Genomic DNA, 15,195 nt, shown 5'->3' with positions numbered 1-15,195 from the left:
GCCTATTTTTATGTAATTTTACGTAAACTATTGCCAGTGCACTAGCTTTGACTTTCTAAAGATCAAAGCTGTTGGTGTCATGCAGACTGCAGAGAAGAAAATACATCTGCTGATGTTATTTTGACCAAGGAAAATAAGAATTGAAAAAAACCACCTGCTGTGCTCCTGGCCTTGCAAAACATGGGTCAGGGATGTAACATAAGGTAGAACTCATCCTGTCTTCTCCTCCTAACCACTTTTAGTGAGGCATGCCTAATATTTTTGCAAATAACTAATAGAAAAATTGTCTAAATTGTATTTGAAACTCTCCATTAATAGTATATAGGCAAGTGGGGGTACAACCTGGAAAGACCACCACTCCATCACAGGACAAACAACTTTACCTAACAGTGATGTATTTTGACTATATGCGAAAGCTGGAGAGTACCCACGCATGCCAAGGAGGACATGCGAACTTCATACAGAAAGAGACCAGACTGGGATTCGAACCCAAGACAACCCAAGGCAAAATTCCAAACCACTGTACCACCATGGAGCCACAATTTGACAGGATGTAATCAAGCCATAGTAATCAGGCCACACAATTTTCTTTTTTATTACAATATGATGACGAATTAGTACATTTTACTTGTACACCTTGGTGCATTTTAGCATCAAATGATGCTTCTTATCTTCGAATAAATCAGTCAAACGGATGCATATTTCTATTCTCATTTATAATCTGCAGCATCACATTGATTTAGAAACAATGTTTCCCTTTGATACATTGTTCTTATAGTTTTGAGGAATGCCTCCTTAGCTCAGGTGCAGAATAATTTTCTCTCTTTACTGCAAAATGTGACCAGACGTAAAAAAACAGCTTCAAATTATCCCTATCTGCTAGATTTGATGGCCGTGTTTGCGTATGCTTGTATTTAGTGCAATACACTTTGTGAATGTGGTTGAAAAATAAGGCAAATACTGTATGTGAAACATCAGCAATTTTCTTTTTACATTCCTTAATAGCAGCATTGTAGAGCAGGAGTGGAAACACATTAATCATCATTTTCACCCACTTTTATCCATGTTCTATTAAGTTTTGAACAACTTGAATAGAAACATGATTTTAGAATTTTCAATTGGCAATAATATGTTCTCACAATACATGCTCTCAAATTTGCTTAAAAAGCATATCATCATCATGGCAGTCTAGTGCTGTGCTGGGTTAGTTACTATGGCAACAACAGGAAAACTTATGCGTGGAAAAGATAGGGATTCAAACTGGTAGGTGACAACTGTTCATTACAACAAACATACCGCAACAAATAACTGAACAACTTATCACAGTTGGAAACCACTCATTCTGAACCTAGAATTGAGTTTTAAGCAACACATTTTTATCTGTTTTCATTTCTAGTGAATGAACATAGTTTTTTTTATATCATAATTTATTGCATCTAAGGTATTGTGACTTGACTAAGCAACATAGTGATCTGCACAACAGTTGATCCTTTGGGCATTGCGTGCAAGTCTGTTCCATGTCCGTGCGCAGAGTGAACAAGATAGGTAATTAGTGACCTTAACGGAGGTAGCGGATTAGAATGAGATATCCTCCCTGGGCATGTGCTTTAATAAGAGTACTGGGGATAGCGTGATACTGGTTCTCTTTTGAGACCTGCAGTACCTCTCCCAGGTAACAGTGTATATGGCGCGTCAACTTAGATTGTGCTGTATTGACTCAATGAAGCACATGAATGGGAACAGGATTTCTGTAAGTGAGGTGAACAGCAAAAATATGACATTTCTTACTTGAAAATGGATATGCTCAGAGTATGACTCTGGTTTTTTCTTTTCTCAAGCCATTTTACATGATTAATAGGGTAGAGAACTGGAGTTGAAGCTGCAGCCAAAGGTGTCTTCCATCTGAGAAGAACACTCCTTTCTGGTAGTCAGCTAAATAGAGACCGAAGGGAGCAATGCACCACCATGTCATTATTTTATCCACTATTCTTTCTGCTTTATAGAATACAATAACTTCACAGTGCTGCTGTCTTAGCCAGAGTCCCTTCATTGCTTGTTTTTTTAAAGGGATGCATGTAATTAGGTGACGGGAAAGATGAAAGTGCTTGGAATTGTCTCCAACCCCCACACAAAGATTGAGTGCAAACACAAAACAAGTTCAGTGGGCCCCCTCGGGGCCCTGCTTGAGACTAAGCAGTGCTTCTGACAGTGAGAATCATGGATGATCATTGTCAAGAAGAAATGATTAAAACAACTGTAAAGCCTCCAAGTTTCTAAATAAATTACCTTTTAAAAATGTAAAGACATTTTCAAGGAAGGACCAACAACTTGCATTGTTGTACTTACTTTGTGAAGGATGAAATACTCCACCATCATAAAAAGTAAAATCTGCTGCACACTCAATATATACGTACATCTTAATGAATTAGTAAACCATAAAAGAAACATATATATTTAAGTAGCTATATTTAATAAGTGAAACTCATATATTGATTAATTACACAAATTAATCTTTGGAAGTGATTATTTCTGTTAATGTTGATAATCATGAGCTAAAGACAACCCAAAATTCAATTTCTCTAAAAAGTATTATGTTACATAAGCCTAATTAATAAAAGGGTTTTAATAAGGAACTGTCAGTCTACTTAGAAGTATCTCTTTTGTGCTGTATAGTATATGCATTCATTACTTCTTTGGTTATCCTTTTGCATGAATTACTGCATCAGTGCAACATGGAATGGAGGCAATCAGCCTGTGGTTCAGCTGATTTCTTAAGGAAGGCACTGTAATAACAGCCCTGATTTCATCTGCATTGTTGCATCTGGTGTCTTTCATCTTCCTACTGACAATAAACTACAGTTTTTTCATGGGGTTAAGGTCAGGCCAGTTTGCTAGCCAATCAAATACAGGTAGCAGGTATTGTTACTTTTGACAGTGTGGACAAGTGACAGTCCTGCTGAAAATTTTAATTATTAAATCCGTAAATTTTATCAGCAGACGGAATCATGTGCTTTAAAATTTCCTGACAGACAGCTGAACTGAGTGGACCAATACCAGCATATGACTCCCCAAAACATCTCTAAATGCAAAAACTTCACACTGGAGATCAAGCAACTTGAATTTTCTGCCTCTCATTCTTCCTCCAGACTATGTTACTTTGAGTTACAAATGAATTGTAAAATTTTACAACAGGAATTCGGATCACTGAGCAGTCCAGTGCTTTGTCATGAGCCCAGGGAAGTGTGTGGTGGATGCTGATGCCCTGACTCCAGCCAGTCAAAAACTTGTGAATTTCTCCCAAATTCTTAATTAGGCTCTGCTTTGCAATTTTCTTAACACAATGACTATCCCTCCTGCTCATGCGCCTTTTACTGCCAAACTTTTTTCCTTCCATTTAACTTTCTGTTGACATGCTTGGATACTACAATCTGTAAACAGGTTTCACATCAGTTTTTTTTGTGATGAAGCTGACTGACTGTCTCATAATTGCGTATGCCATGGCATGGCTAAAACACAACTTATTAATTGCTCTTATATAATACTTTTCTAAATACCGAATTTAGTTTTTTTAATTAGCTGTAAGCCATAACCATTAGATTTAGGAGAAGTAAATGCACCCTCTGTGTGTAATGAATCTAGATAACACATGAGTTTTACATTTTTAATTTACTTTAATGAATTAACTTTTGAATGACATTGCAATTTATTGAGATGCACTTGTACTCAGTGGAACTTAACAGTCTTAAAATGCTTTAGCATGTTTAATGGAGAAAGATATGCCCACAAATCCTAAAAAAGTCCTCTACTTTATCTTATGGATTTCTGTGCACTGACATACCAAGGATCATTACTTCCATGATTTCATTTACAACAATGTCACTGGGATTATTTTCCTGGTTTTGATGTTCAGCTCTAGTACAATTAATTATGTATATATATTCTTCACTGGGGTAAATTATCATGTATAGACAAGGCTTATAACCAAGAGGGGCACTTATACTAGAAACCTGATGAATATGCCTCACCTTAGATAAACCTGCATAGGATTGTGGAAATCAACCTGATTAGAAAAACCACAGAAACGTTAATGTGAATCTAGTTGTTTTTTGGCATGTGCGCTACAGTAATAAACCTGAGAATTGGTACACAATTAATGCTTGGCTGACTTCACAGTCATTGTCTTTAGCTGCTGTTGGAAAAGAAAGGCAGAGGGGAAGAAATACCACCCCTTTGAGGTGGATTTAAATCATATTCTCCACATATTACTTTGAAAATCCCCACCTAAAAGTGTGAGCTGAAATTATGTCCTTCAAGCCCAGCTGGCTGTCCTGTCATCCAAAATGGGAGTGGGAGATTAGGCAGGGGTAGGGGGCTGGGAATGTAGAAGATCGAGAAAGAGAAGAGGGGTAAATACTAAATTCTGGTTTAATCCTATCAAGCAGCTAGATATACTCCTAAGATTTTACTGCTCAGAGCTGAGATGACTGAAAGGAATGGGATGACAATGGATGTGAATCAACTTGTATTATTTGGAAAGTGTGCAGCTTAAAAAAATATTTTATACATGTTCAATAATGGAAATCAAGTCTGTCATATTGTTAATACATTTAAATTACTGGAATCCCAGTACGGTTTTATGGCAAATTAGGCCACACAGTCAATGCATTGTTATTAGTTTATATCCGGGTGGGACCCACTAATGGTACATTTTCCTACAAAAGATTTTTTTAGGTTTCTATTGATGTGAAGTGCTGGTTTCTTCCATAAGAAACACATCAAAGTGGCAATTTTGCACAGCTCATTGCATTTAATAGAGTGCAATAAAATACGTCCTTTCTAGTATAATTAATGAGGAAATTACAGAAGCGAAAAATATATTTCTGGAGGGTATGTATCATACGTATTGCAGTTTCATAAAATTTTGGGATTTAATTGTCTACTGTGTTTTTCAAATATCAGTAACAAGAAAGGTAGGAAAGAAGTTAATCAAATCATTAGTATTATTATTATTAATTTAATGCAATGTCATTTAATATTTTTAAGCTAAACTTGCATTTTCAGTCTATTTTTTACACTGCATCACAGGAAAAGCCCAAATGCTAATGTTTATTATTTCTTATTTTTTCTAATAACCTCTCACAAAAGACTACACCAATCAATAGGCATTTTATATGCACATCCCCTCTCCCACACTGTTCTTTTAGAATCAATTTTCCTCTCGTTGTTTTCTTATTTTCTAATAAAATTTAACATTGCACAAAATCCTCGGATTAATGTGCAGGAATAAATAAATAGGAAGGTGCATTCAGAGTGACTGCTGATGCGAGAGGAGAGAGGATTCTCACAACCCACTGCCCCTGCTATAAGAACATGCCTTATCAACATTTTCTCTGTGTAAAATGTCAGTGGCTTACTACCCATTTTACAACAAGGCTACGTGTGCATTTGCCTTAAGTTGCATGATCTTTTTGCCTTGTTATACATACTGTAAGTAGAAGGGCTCTCTGACTTCTCTTTCTTTGCAGTTATTGTGTCTGACCTATAGCATTCGTTATGAGTAAATTGTGAATCTGGAACATAGCAAGAAGCTCAAAATTAGGCTTGTATGTCCATCGAGATTTATGTTTGCCTGTCTTTAGAAATGGCCTCTGTTGGTATTTTCTGTTGTACATGGAACTATGAGACTATTAACAAGAACACTATGGTATTGCTGAAGTTTTTCAATCTGAGTTTAGAATGATCTATTATCTTTTACTGACTAAGGTAGTTCTGCAACCTTAATGATTTTGGAGCCCAGCTTTTGATATAGTAGACTATATGATTTGTATTTCTTATTTTAGAATATCTAAATGGGATTAATGGAATGGCATTGCAACGGTTCAAATCTTATTTGAGTGACAACTTTTACAGTCAGGCTGGATCATACTTTATCCTCATGGGCTTATCTCATATGGTGTCCTTCTGGGGTTTATTCTAGGACATGTCCTTTTTGCTTTTCATATGCTCCCTTTAAATCCATTTTCAACAAGTGTGGCATCACATTTTACTGCGATGTAGATGACAAACAAGTTTAACTACCACTGAAAAGTGATGCCAGGTCTCACCTGAAAACCCTTTCTAAGTATTTAGAATATGTTAAGGATTGATTTGGGCAATGTGTGGATGTCACTAAAGCGTATAATTTGAATTTGGCAACTATATAAGGCCTTTTGAAAGAAAACTGGAAATTATTCTGGCCAACAGTTGAAACTTTCTAATTCTATGACTATGAAAAGGTTATGTATGCCCTCATTTTACTGAACAAGGTGTTTGACTGCACATTTAGCAAGCTTTGCACAATTTTGTATGTTTATGCTTTTAGCACTGCAATGCAATAACCAATGTGCAATACAACTATGTCTCGTAATTTAAATGAACAAAACTGCAAATCTTTAAAGAAAACATTTTTTTATTCAAAACATACTGTAAAATCAGTCCACAAGGGAAATCTTCCTTGTTTTATCATTGTTTCAGGTATTTTCTAAGCAGGTGGAAAGAAGCCCAGAAAGCAGCAGCATGCATAATTGAGCACTTGTATATTCGTGTAAACACAACTGTCATTTTACAATCATATTGCAATTTTTGTTATTATGAATATCTTGTGTGCTCCATTTTGAGTTAAGTCATAAAACATTTGCATCAATAGATTTCATACACTAAAGACTGTAGGGTAAAAATCAGTTTGCCCTTAGGCTTTGGGTGAAAGAGGATGTAGAGGAGTGTCTGAAGAAGACAAGCATCATAGCTGCTCTGTGTCCTGACGAAATGCCTGCTTATGTCACTACATGTGCACTGTATGTGTACAACTCAAGGTGTGGGCAGTTGATCTATGCTGCAAAGTTAAAGACAGATTTTGTGTTCGTATGTGTTCTGGTTTGAAGCTTGTATTCTCTGTGAGTTTAAGTGTTCAGTGCTCATGTATGCACCTGGCTACCACATTCTTTACTGTCAGTGGGTGTTGCTGGAGACAGAGTTAGGTCATGGTGCAGCTTGCAGGATTTTGTCCAGGTTACAAAATATACTGTGTGGAACCAATCACTTCCATTGCCACAGAAATATAATATTACAAGGCATGCAGACTACCTCTGCAAACATTTGTGAAAGAATGGCTCGCTGTCTGGAGTTCAGTGAATACATGAGTGGTATGTTGATGGGACGTCTGTTCATGAAATGCCATCTAAATATACCAAAACTGATACACATCAACTGTTGTTGATAATATAAGAGAATGGAAACAATTAGAAACAATTGCATTTCTGCCACAGATTGGAAGGCCACCTCAAATCACTGACAGTGCATGTTGAGACACATGGTGTACAAAAATCGTGAACTATCTGAATAGTTCACAAAAGATAGACACATTTTCTCTGGGCTTTAGATTAGCTTAAGAAAAGTTTAAAGAAAGTTTTAAAGCTAAGCAGCTGCGTCCTAACCTTACATAACTGAGTGCAACGTGCAATAGCGTCAGATACAGCGGTAAAAGCAGGCAGTGGTGCAGTGAAGACGTGTTTTCAGGGGACAAATCACACTTCTCTGGGTGGCAATTTGATAGACAGTTCTAGGTTTGAAACTTATCTAGAGAACAATATTTGCCCGAGTGCTTTCTGGCAAGCTTAAAATTTGGTGGCATGGTGTGGCATTATGCAGTGAGATTGTTTTTCAGGGATTGTGCTAGGCCCCCAAATTTCCAGTGAAAGAAACCTTTTTATGTGCTGCATGAGAAGACATACATTTTTAAAAATGTCATGGTTTCAACTCTATGGGAGCAGTTTGTGAATGGTACCTTTTAGCTCCATCATGATTGCACTCCAGTGCACAAACCAAGGTCAAAAAGGACATAGATGAGCGAATTCCGTGTGGAGGAACTTGACTGGCCTGAACAAAGCCCTGACCCCAACCAGACAGAGCATATTTAATATGAATTAGAAAGGAGACTGCAAGCCGGGCCTTTCCGTCTAAAATCACTGTCTGAAATCATTGTCTGAAATCACAAATGCTTTTCTAGAAGAAAGTCCTAAACCTAATGGCCTGCCTTCCCATGGGACTTGAAGCTGCTTAAGTTGCAAAGGGAGGGCCAACTCCGTCCATGTATTAAAGCAGGGTGTTAAAAACTAGTCCTAAACGGCTGGTATCCTGCAACTTTTTGAGGGGTCCCAACTCCAACACACATGAATCAAAGGACTGAATTTTCTCATCATGTGCTCAAGTTCGACAGAGTCCTGCTAATGACCTAAATATGTGATTCAGGTGCATTGACAGAAATACGTCTAAAAGTTGCAGGACGCCAACCCTTGAGAATGAGAGTTTGACCCCTGTGTATTAAAGTCTATGTATTGACAATGGGATGTAATTAAAGCTCATGTGTGTCAAGGCAAGTGTCTCAATACTTTCGGCAACATAGTGTATGAGTTTTTTTATGATTTGCATGGTGCAGTTTCAAATCTTTTTCATGGTGAGAATATTTCATTTTCAGGTTAAAAAAACATCTCAATTGTTCCTGGAGAAAATGTAATTTGCAGTTACAGAATCCACTTATTAATATTGTCAGTATCTCCTTTTAAGGTGTGATTTAAACTGATGTGATTGACCACAACAATATAACAAAGCGAGCAGGCTTGTTTGGATTCGGACAACACCATGAATATAAGTAATACCATTTACTTTAAGCAACAAAGAAAAGGTTGCATTGCACCTTAAAGCATTTTAATGAATGAGACTATCACTTACAATGTGGAGTTTCAAGAAGTCTCCAAGTCCAGAGGAGCTATCCACCCTCACCAAGACAGCATCCTTCAGGTGTGTGCTGAACCCAATGGCAAGTCGGTCTGCCCTTGTGCTGGGTCGGTCATTTGGCGGCCATGTGTAGGTGATCAGTCCACCATCTCGGCCAAATATGTACGTTGTTCCCGCTGCAAGATAAAAGAGGGTGAAAAAAGAAGCAAACAATAACTATAACAACAAGTGCACATCCAGCAGGCATTGCAGGTTGTCAACACAAAACCTTTACTAACACAGCAAAGCAGGTCTCAGACCCATGTGCGCGGAGAACCGTCAGTCTGAGTGTTATATTGTGCTGAGTAATGACTCTGCAGAGCACTGAGCAACATATCACTCTTGAACCGCTCTCAGCTCCAGTTTAAGTACACTCATGTCAATTCATGAGTAGAATAAAATCCAGCACAAAGTGCGAAAGGCAGGTAGAGGCGTCGCTTACCTCATAATGCAAGGCAATTACTTAACTTTACTGCCACTGCCTGTTTCACCTCTGCACTGATGAGACACGAGCAAGCACTTGCAAATTTTTTTTTGTGTCCCAGGTGTCCAGGAGACCGGCATACCAAATGGGCACCTCCTCATCTCTTGTGCTTCATTAGCGGACTCAAAGAACATAGCGGCATTATTGACTGAGAGGGCCAATTATGTCTTGCTTGTATTGTCCACACCAGCTATTTCCTGTCTCTCTGAATCATGTCAATGTCCTAAGCTGCTCTATAAAAGGTTAAAACATGACCTAGTAGATGGAAGAGTGGATTTAATAACCCAGCTATTAAGTGAGAAAGAGCCTTGGAGCAGTAAGACAGTGACCTAGACACGATGATGCCCAAAAAAACGAGTTCTACCAAATTCATCGTTTAGAACAAAGTCCTGTTTCATGTTTTAGGATCATGATTGTGTTTCCATCCATTTTTGCTTTGTGGCTGTGAGATAAAGTGTGTCTGTGTGTGCACAACTAAGAATGGAGGAATGTGAGATTGGGAAATGAACGCCTGTGAGAGGCTGAAAATGAATGCAGCTGTCAGATTAGCATAGAACAGCTATCTTCATGAAAAATTAGACAATGAATTTAGCTGGTTTGTTATATGTCTACTTGTGTGTTAGAGACAGAGACGAAGAAAAAAACTGTGAAAGAGTGAGACTGTTTTAATATTCATAGAGGCAGGGAGTTAAACAGCTGTTGCCGGAACAATAGATTATAAATCATTTTGACTGTAATTTCAATATTTTCTTGTAAACTGGTTCACAAGGATATAAAATTATCGATACAATTTATTTATATAATTCTGCTTCTTTTTCCATGATTTTCTACAGTGTGCCGGTCTGCTTTTGAATTTCTTTTTTCATTTAAACTCTATTATTACTCTTATTTGAGTAAACAGACTGCATCATTGATTAACAATAACGTGAACATGAAATGAAGTTGGGACATTCAGATCTATGACAGGATTTAGTGTTTTTCACAAAGCATTACTCAGATTTCTAAAACCCTAAAGATGATAATACTGTACGCACTTTTGTTCTCTTAATATGTATGGCTGTGAGGAACTTGATGACATCAACAGAAGAAAAAGACATTATGCTTGATATATTTGCAATGCAGGAATAATTTCTTTTCATGAATGCTGGTGGCTACAGCTGACAAGTCTTCTTGTTTCACTAATGAAGATCTGATGTTGGCCCCATTCCAGGACGATCTCCAATTTAAGCAGCCAGCGCTGGACTGTTGTCACTCTCTCTTAAGTTTCCCCAAAGCCATCTAACACTTGCTCCGTGCTCCGACTCATTATAATTAAGTGCTTTTGGACTATAGTCAGCGTTGGAAATCACTCCACCCTTAAGCGTCTATTTCCTGCTCAGACTATTCATATGCCTTGACACCCACTTTGTCCTGCTGACATCCTATTTACTATTAGTAGACACTATAAAATAAAGATTACTCATTTAAATGGACCTTAGAGGAGATCATTAAGTAAACAGGTTAATAGCAAGAACCTCACGTCAAGGCACAGAAAGTCAACAGAACTGAAGCTTACTACTAAACGTTTCCAAAACTGGTTCAGTAAGTGTAGATAATGGGGCTGCCGATATGCAGTAAAGCTGTGCAAAATCCATGAAAGCGTCAGGCTAATGGAAACTGGAACTCCTTAAGGGAGTGGTAGGGATTAAGATATATGGAGGAATATGGCTAATGCACACCTACACAGACATGCAGTGGCATGAAATCAGCTCACTTTCCTATGTCGCTCCACTGCTGCAGAGTAATTATGCAATGGCTGCGTTTTTGTTATTTGCATTGTCTCCTGGGACACTTGGCCTGATATGGATCTGTTGTAGTCATTAGATACTGAAGCATCCTGGACATTCCTGCCTGTTTGTTTGCCTCTATAATTTGAAGAGAGTTTCAGTTTATTCCCCATTTGCCACCTCTGTAATGATGAAAAATAGATAATATAGAGGAATACAGTAAAGGTAATAGTAATTAATATAAAATAGGGTCATTTGACATGGTGATCTCTACAATGTATGATCTATGAAACAGAATTAATTAAGATTCTTCTGTATATTTTGCACCCTTTACATTCATAAAATGCCTTGCAAAAGTACTACAGTTAGCTTGGGCCTCATGGGGGCTTCTATGAATAATGCCCTCCTTGTCTGGACTTTCAATTTAGCTGGACAATCATTCTTGGTAGGTTTGCAGTTGTGCCATAGTATTTCCAATTTCATTGATAGTTTGAACAGTGCTTTCCGAAATGTTCAAGGCTTGGAGTATTGCTTTATGACCTAATAATACTTTACATTTCTCCACATTTTTATTATTGGCCTATATTGTGTGTTTTCCAGGTCCTTGTGATGCTGCTTTATTCACTAATATTCTCCATAAAACCTTTTACACCTTCAGAATATATACATACAGCTGGTTTTTAATCTGACATTTAATTATAAACATGTGGACACTATTTATTAATTAGGTGACTTCAGAAGACATTGTGTTGCACTGGATTTTATTTAGGTGCACCAGAGTAAATGGGTCTGAGAATAAATCCACACCACACTTTGAGTTTTGTATTTGAAAAAAACAATTGTGTTGCTTTTTTTTAATCTGTCAAATAAAATACTGGTAAAATATTTGTGTATGTAATATAAAGAAATATGAACTGTAAGTTCAAGGTTTTTATTTTCACATAGAAACATCAGTGGAGAAACCAAAACTGAATGTAATGGAAGGCGTTACCGATTTTAGATCCTGCCTCCAGGATGAACTCCTTAACCACAAGCCTCCCCTGTCAAAGGATAATGAATTAATCTGTCCTCATGTTGGACTACACTGAGATCTGGCCGCTCTCTGCTGTGTCAGTTAACATCAAAGAAGACAAACACTAGCAGATCAAACGCTCTGCTTTCATTAAAAATGCAGCACTATCCTAGGAGTTCTCATGCATTTGGCCTAAGAGGTGTGTGGGATATTAGAATGCAGAGAAGCAAAGATGGGCTATGTGTTCAAGCCCTCTTGATGTTGGCTTTTTAATGTCTAAATCAATTTATGGTACAAGCAAACAGTAGTAAAGAGCAAACTTTCAAATATGCATTATATAATCAGCCAGGTGTGAGTAAAGAATACATGCAGAATCTATGCCTTCACGTAGGACCTATGGGAGCAGTAGAATGCAAAACAAAGGTATTTGACAGTATCTCTCAAGCCAGTGTCAGGCCTGCAGACTGTCTTTCCTCTAACCTCCAGAACAACCATCAGAACGTGCTTCATATTACCACCTCTGCCGAGAAACTGGGGAGGAATCCAATCATAATTACATAGTTGTGATGGAAATGTGAAAAGGAGAGATGACATTATAGATCTGTTTTCTGACAGCACCTAACACTTGTGTCGTCTTTCTATCGGCTGCCACGGATTCCCGTAATGACTGGCTGTGCAAAAATAGATCATCCGAGATGTGGAATATAGGATTGCTTTTTGAAATTAATTTTTGATCATTTCCACACGTCTCTTGAGAGAAATCTTAAAGATAAAAAAGATTATAGATAAATGCTTTTCAAACCCATTTTTCAACTGTCTCCATAGCAGGACACAGTTGTTAGCATTAACCCTTTGTTGGATAGCCTTACATGAAAGTGCCTTAATGAGAACAAATTCAGAAATCACCACCACTTATGACAGCAGCACAGATAAGCATTTGGAACCTGTTAGATTACCTTGGACTTGAGTTGCAATGAAATGACCTGAGTTTGTCACTGATTTTGAATATTAGTAATGTTTTTAAAGGGTGCAAGATGATTGCTACAGGAAATGTTTTATTTTGCAAAAATGTTATAGCTATCCCTTGAGGAAGGGTTGTTTGTAAAAGCCAGATGTTAAAAAATAAACTATGCTGAGTTTACTTTTCAGAATGTCCCTGGTTGTTGTCCCAAGTGAAGGACTTTTAGATGGAAAAATCCAGTTCTTTACAATTGTGTATTCATGTGTATGTGGAAGGAAACTATAGAAACCTTCCATAAATCCTGTTTTAATTAGCCTGTTATGAGTCAGTTTCGACAGTTTCCCATCCTTAAACCATGTCAAAGGACAAAAAGAGTAACATGATTTAGGTTACAGTTAAAAGAAACTTCATGATGTCCACTGGATTTCCATTTCAGTTTTCTGAGAAATCATTAGCATGATTTATGAGGACACTATTGTCCTTTCACACATCATTGTTACATGGTAAAGGAGCTGTTTCAGATCAATGTCCCTTAAGATTTAAATCACAAGGCAGAGTTTGTTTTTTATTTTCTTTTTGCCAGCACCATCTTTTTTTGCTCTATTTGATCTTTTTTGACAACCTGTAGTTGAGGAGTTAAACTGCTAAATAGGAAAACCTTTAGGACACATGACAATTTAGCTGCAAGCTCTGGATGACCAGTGACTCTAAAATTATACAATATGGAGGTGGCAGTATGGACATGCTTCTCACAGGTTTACTGGATAAATAAATGCTTTATAACAACCCTTGATAACTGCTGCACGTCCATGATGCAAAGTTTTTTTAACACAATGTATTATTCTGCTGAAGTTAGACATTTCAATTCATTTCAGTTTATTTATGTAGCACCAATTCACAACACAAGTCGTCTCTAGGCACTTTACAAAATCAGTCAAATCATACAGATTTAGCGATAACCATAAGAATATGCACAGACTGTGATCATAAAGAGAAGGATATGATTGGAGACAATATTTAGTTATGCTGTGGTGTTTAAATAAAAGACCTATATTTTCATGTTGCAGTTAAAATCGAGACTCATTTGACCAGATTTTTCCAACCTGTTACGGAACATTTGTGAGCATGTTCAAATTGCCGCCTCAGTTTCCTATTCGTAGCTGATAAAAGTTGCATGTGGTGTGGTCTTTTGCTGCTGTAGGTAGTCTGCTTTCTGGTTCAATATATTTTGTGTTCAGAAATGGTATTTTGCATACATTGGTTGAAATAAGTGATTATTTGAGATACTGGTGCCTTTCACCAGTCTGTCCATTCGGCTATAACCTCTGACATCCACAAGACATTTTCATCCGCACAGCAGCTGATTACTAGATATTTTCTGTTTCTCTGACCATTCTGTGTAAACTCAATAAGAGGTTGTGGGTGAATATCCCAGTAGATGGCTTTGTTTCTGAAATATTCAGAAGAATATTAAAACGGTACATATTTATAGTATACAAGCAAATAATTTTTACTGTAGGTATCATATCAGCTAAATTATTTGCTACATAACTTCTGTTTAGTCTAAATCAATATAGAACCATCCAAATTCAAATTAATACAGGAAGCAATAACAAATGTTGCATTCTCTTACTTTCAATTATGTTTTTTTATTTTTTTTGTACAAAACCCGATAGTACTGAAATCTCACTCTTTGTTTGGATTAATTTATACTTTTTCATATGACAGTAATTGTTTATGAAAATAATGTACAAAACTTTAATTTAATTGCGGTACATATATTGACAGCTATGAAATTTTATTTCCTATTGCTTGTTCAGCTGCAGTAGTTACTGTCTCCTTCTACAGAGGATGCCTCCATGGATTTTTCCAAACAAAAAGCATCGTATTTTGCTGTCAGTGCACGGTGGAGCTTTGTGTTGGCGAGGTGAGATTTCTGTCAACGTTTTTCTTGCCTCTGCATGTGTCGTGTTCTGGAAACATGCTGTGAACTTTACTGCTCTAAAGTAGCAGGACGGAAGCCATGGAATTACAGTGTTTTTTGCTCTTATTGCTCCCAACCTTCCAAATCTACAATAACGGTACTCTGTGATGCAGTGCAATCACATTTCTGGGTTACCTTACAAAACACATGTGCGCATGCACAAAACCTAGACTTACC

General features: G+C 37.2%; 1 protein-coding gene across 9 annotated transcripts in view; it reads right to left on the bottom strand.

The window, feature by feature from the left end:
* Nucleotides 1–15,195, bottom strand: part of LOC124859406 (neurexin-1a) — a 250,549-nt gene that overhangs the window by 129,406 nt on the left and 105,948 nt on the right. For 8 of the 9 annotated variants that reach the window (XM_047352171.1, XM_047352174.1, XM_047352172.1 and 5 more), the window contains one exon: nt 8,767–8,948. In XM_047352171.1, the coding sequence (XP_047208127.1) occupies nt 8,767–8,948 (182 nt within the window). Of the gene's footprint in view, nt 1–8,766; nt 8,949–9,050; nt 9,160–15,195 lie in introns of those variants that run through there. The other variant, XM_047352180.1, reaches the window with a different exon arrangement.

This window comes from Girardinichthys multiradiatus, chromosome 22 (genome assembly GCF_021462225.1).
Source record: "Girardinichthys multiradiatus isolate DD_20200921_A chromosome 22, DD_fGirMul_XY1, whole genome shotgun sequence".
In the NCBI taxonomy this organism is placed as follows: Eukaryota; Metazoa; Chordata; class Actinopteri; order Cyprinodontiformes; family Goodeidae; genus Girardinichthys; species Girardinichthys multiradiatus.
This window is presented reverse-complemented; position numbering and strand designations above follow the sequence as displayed.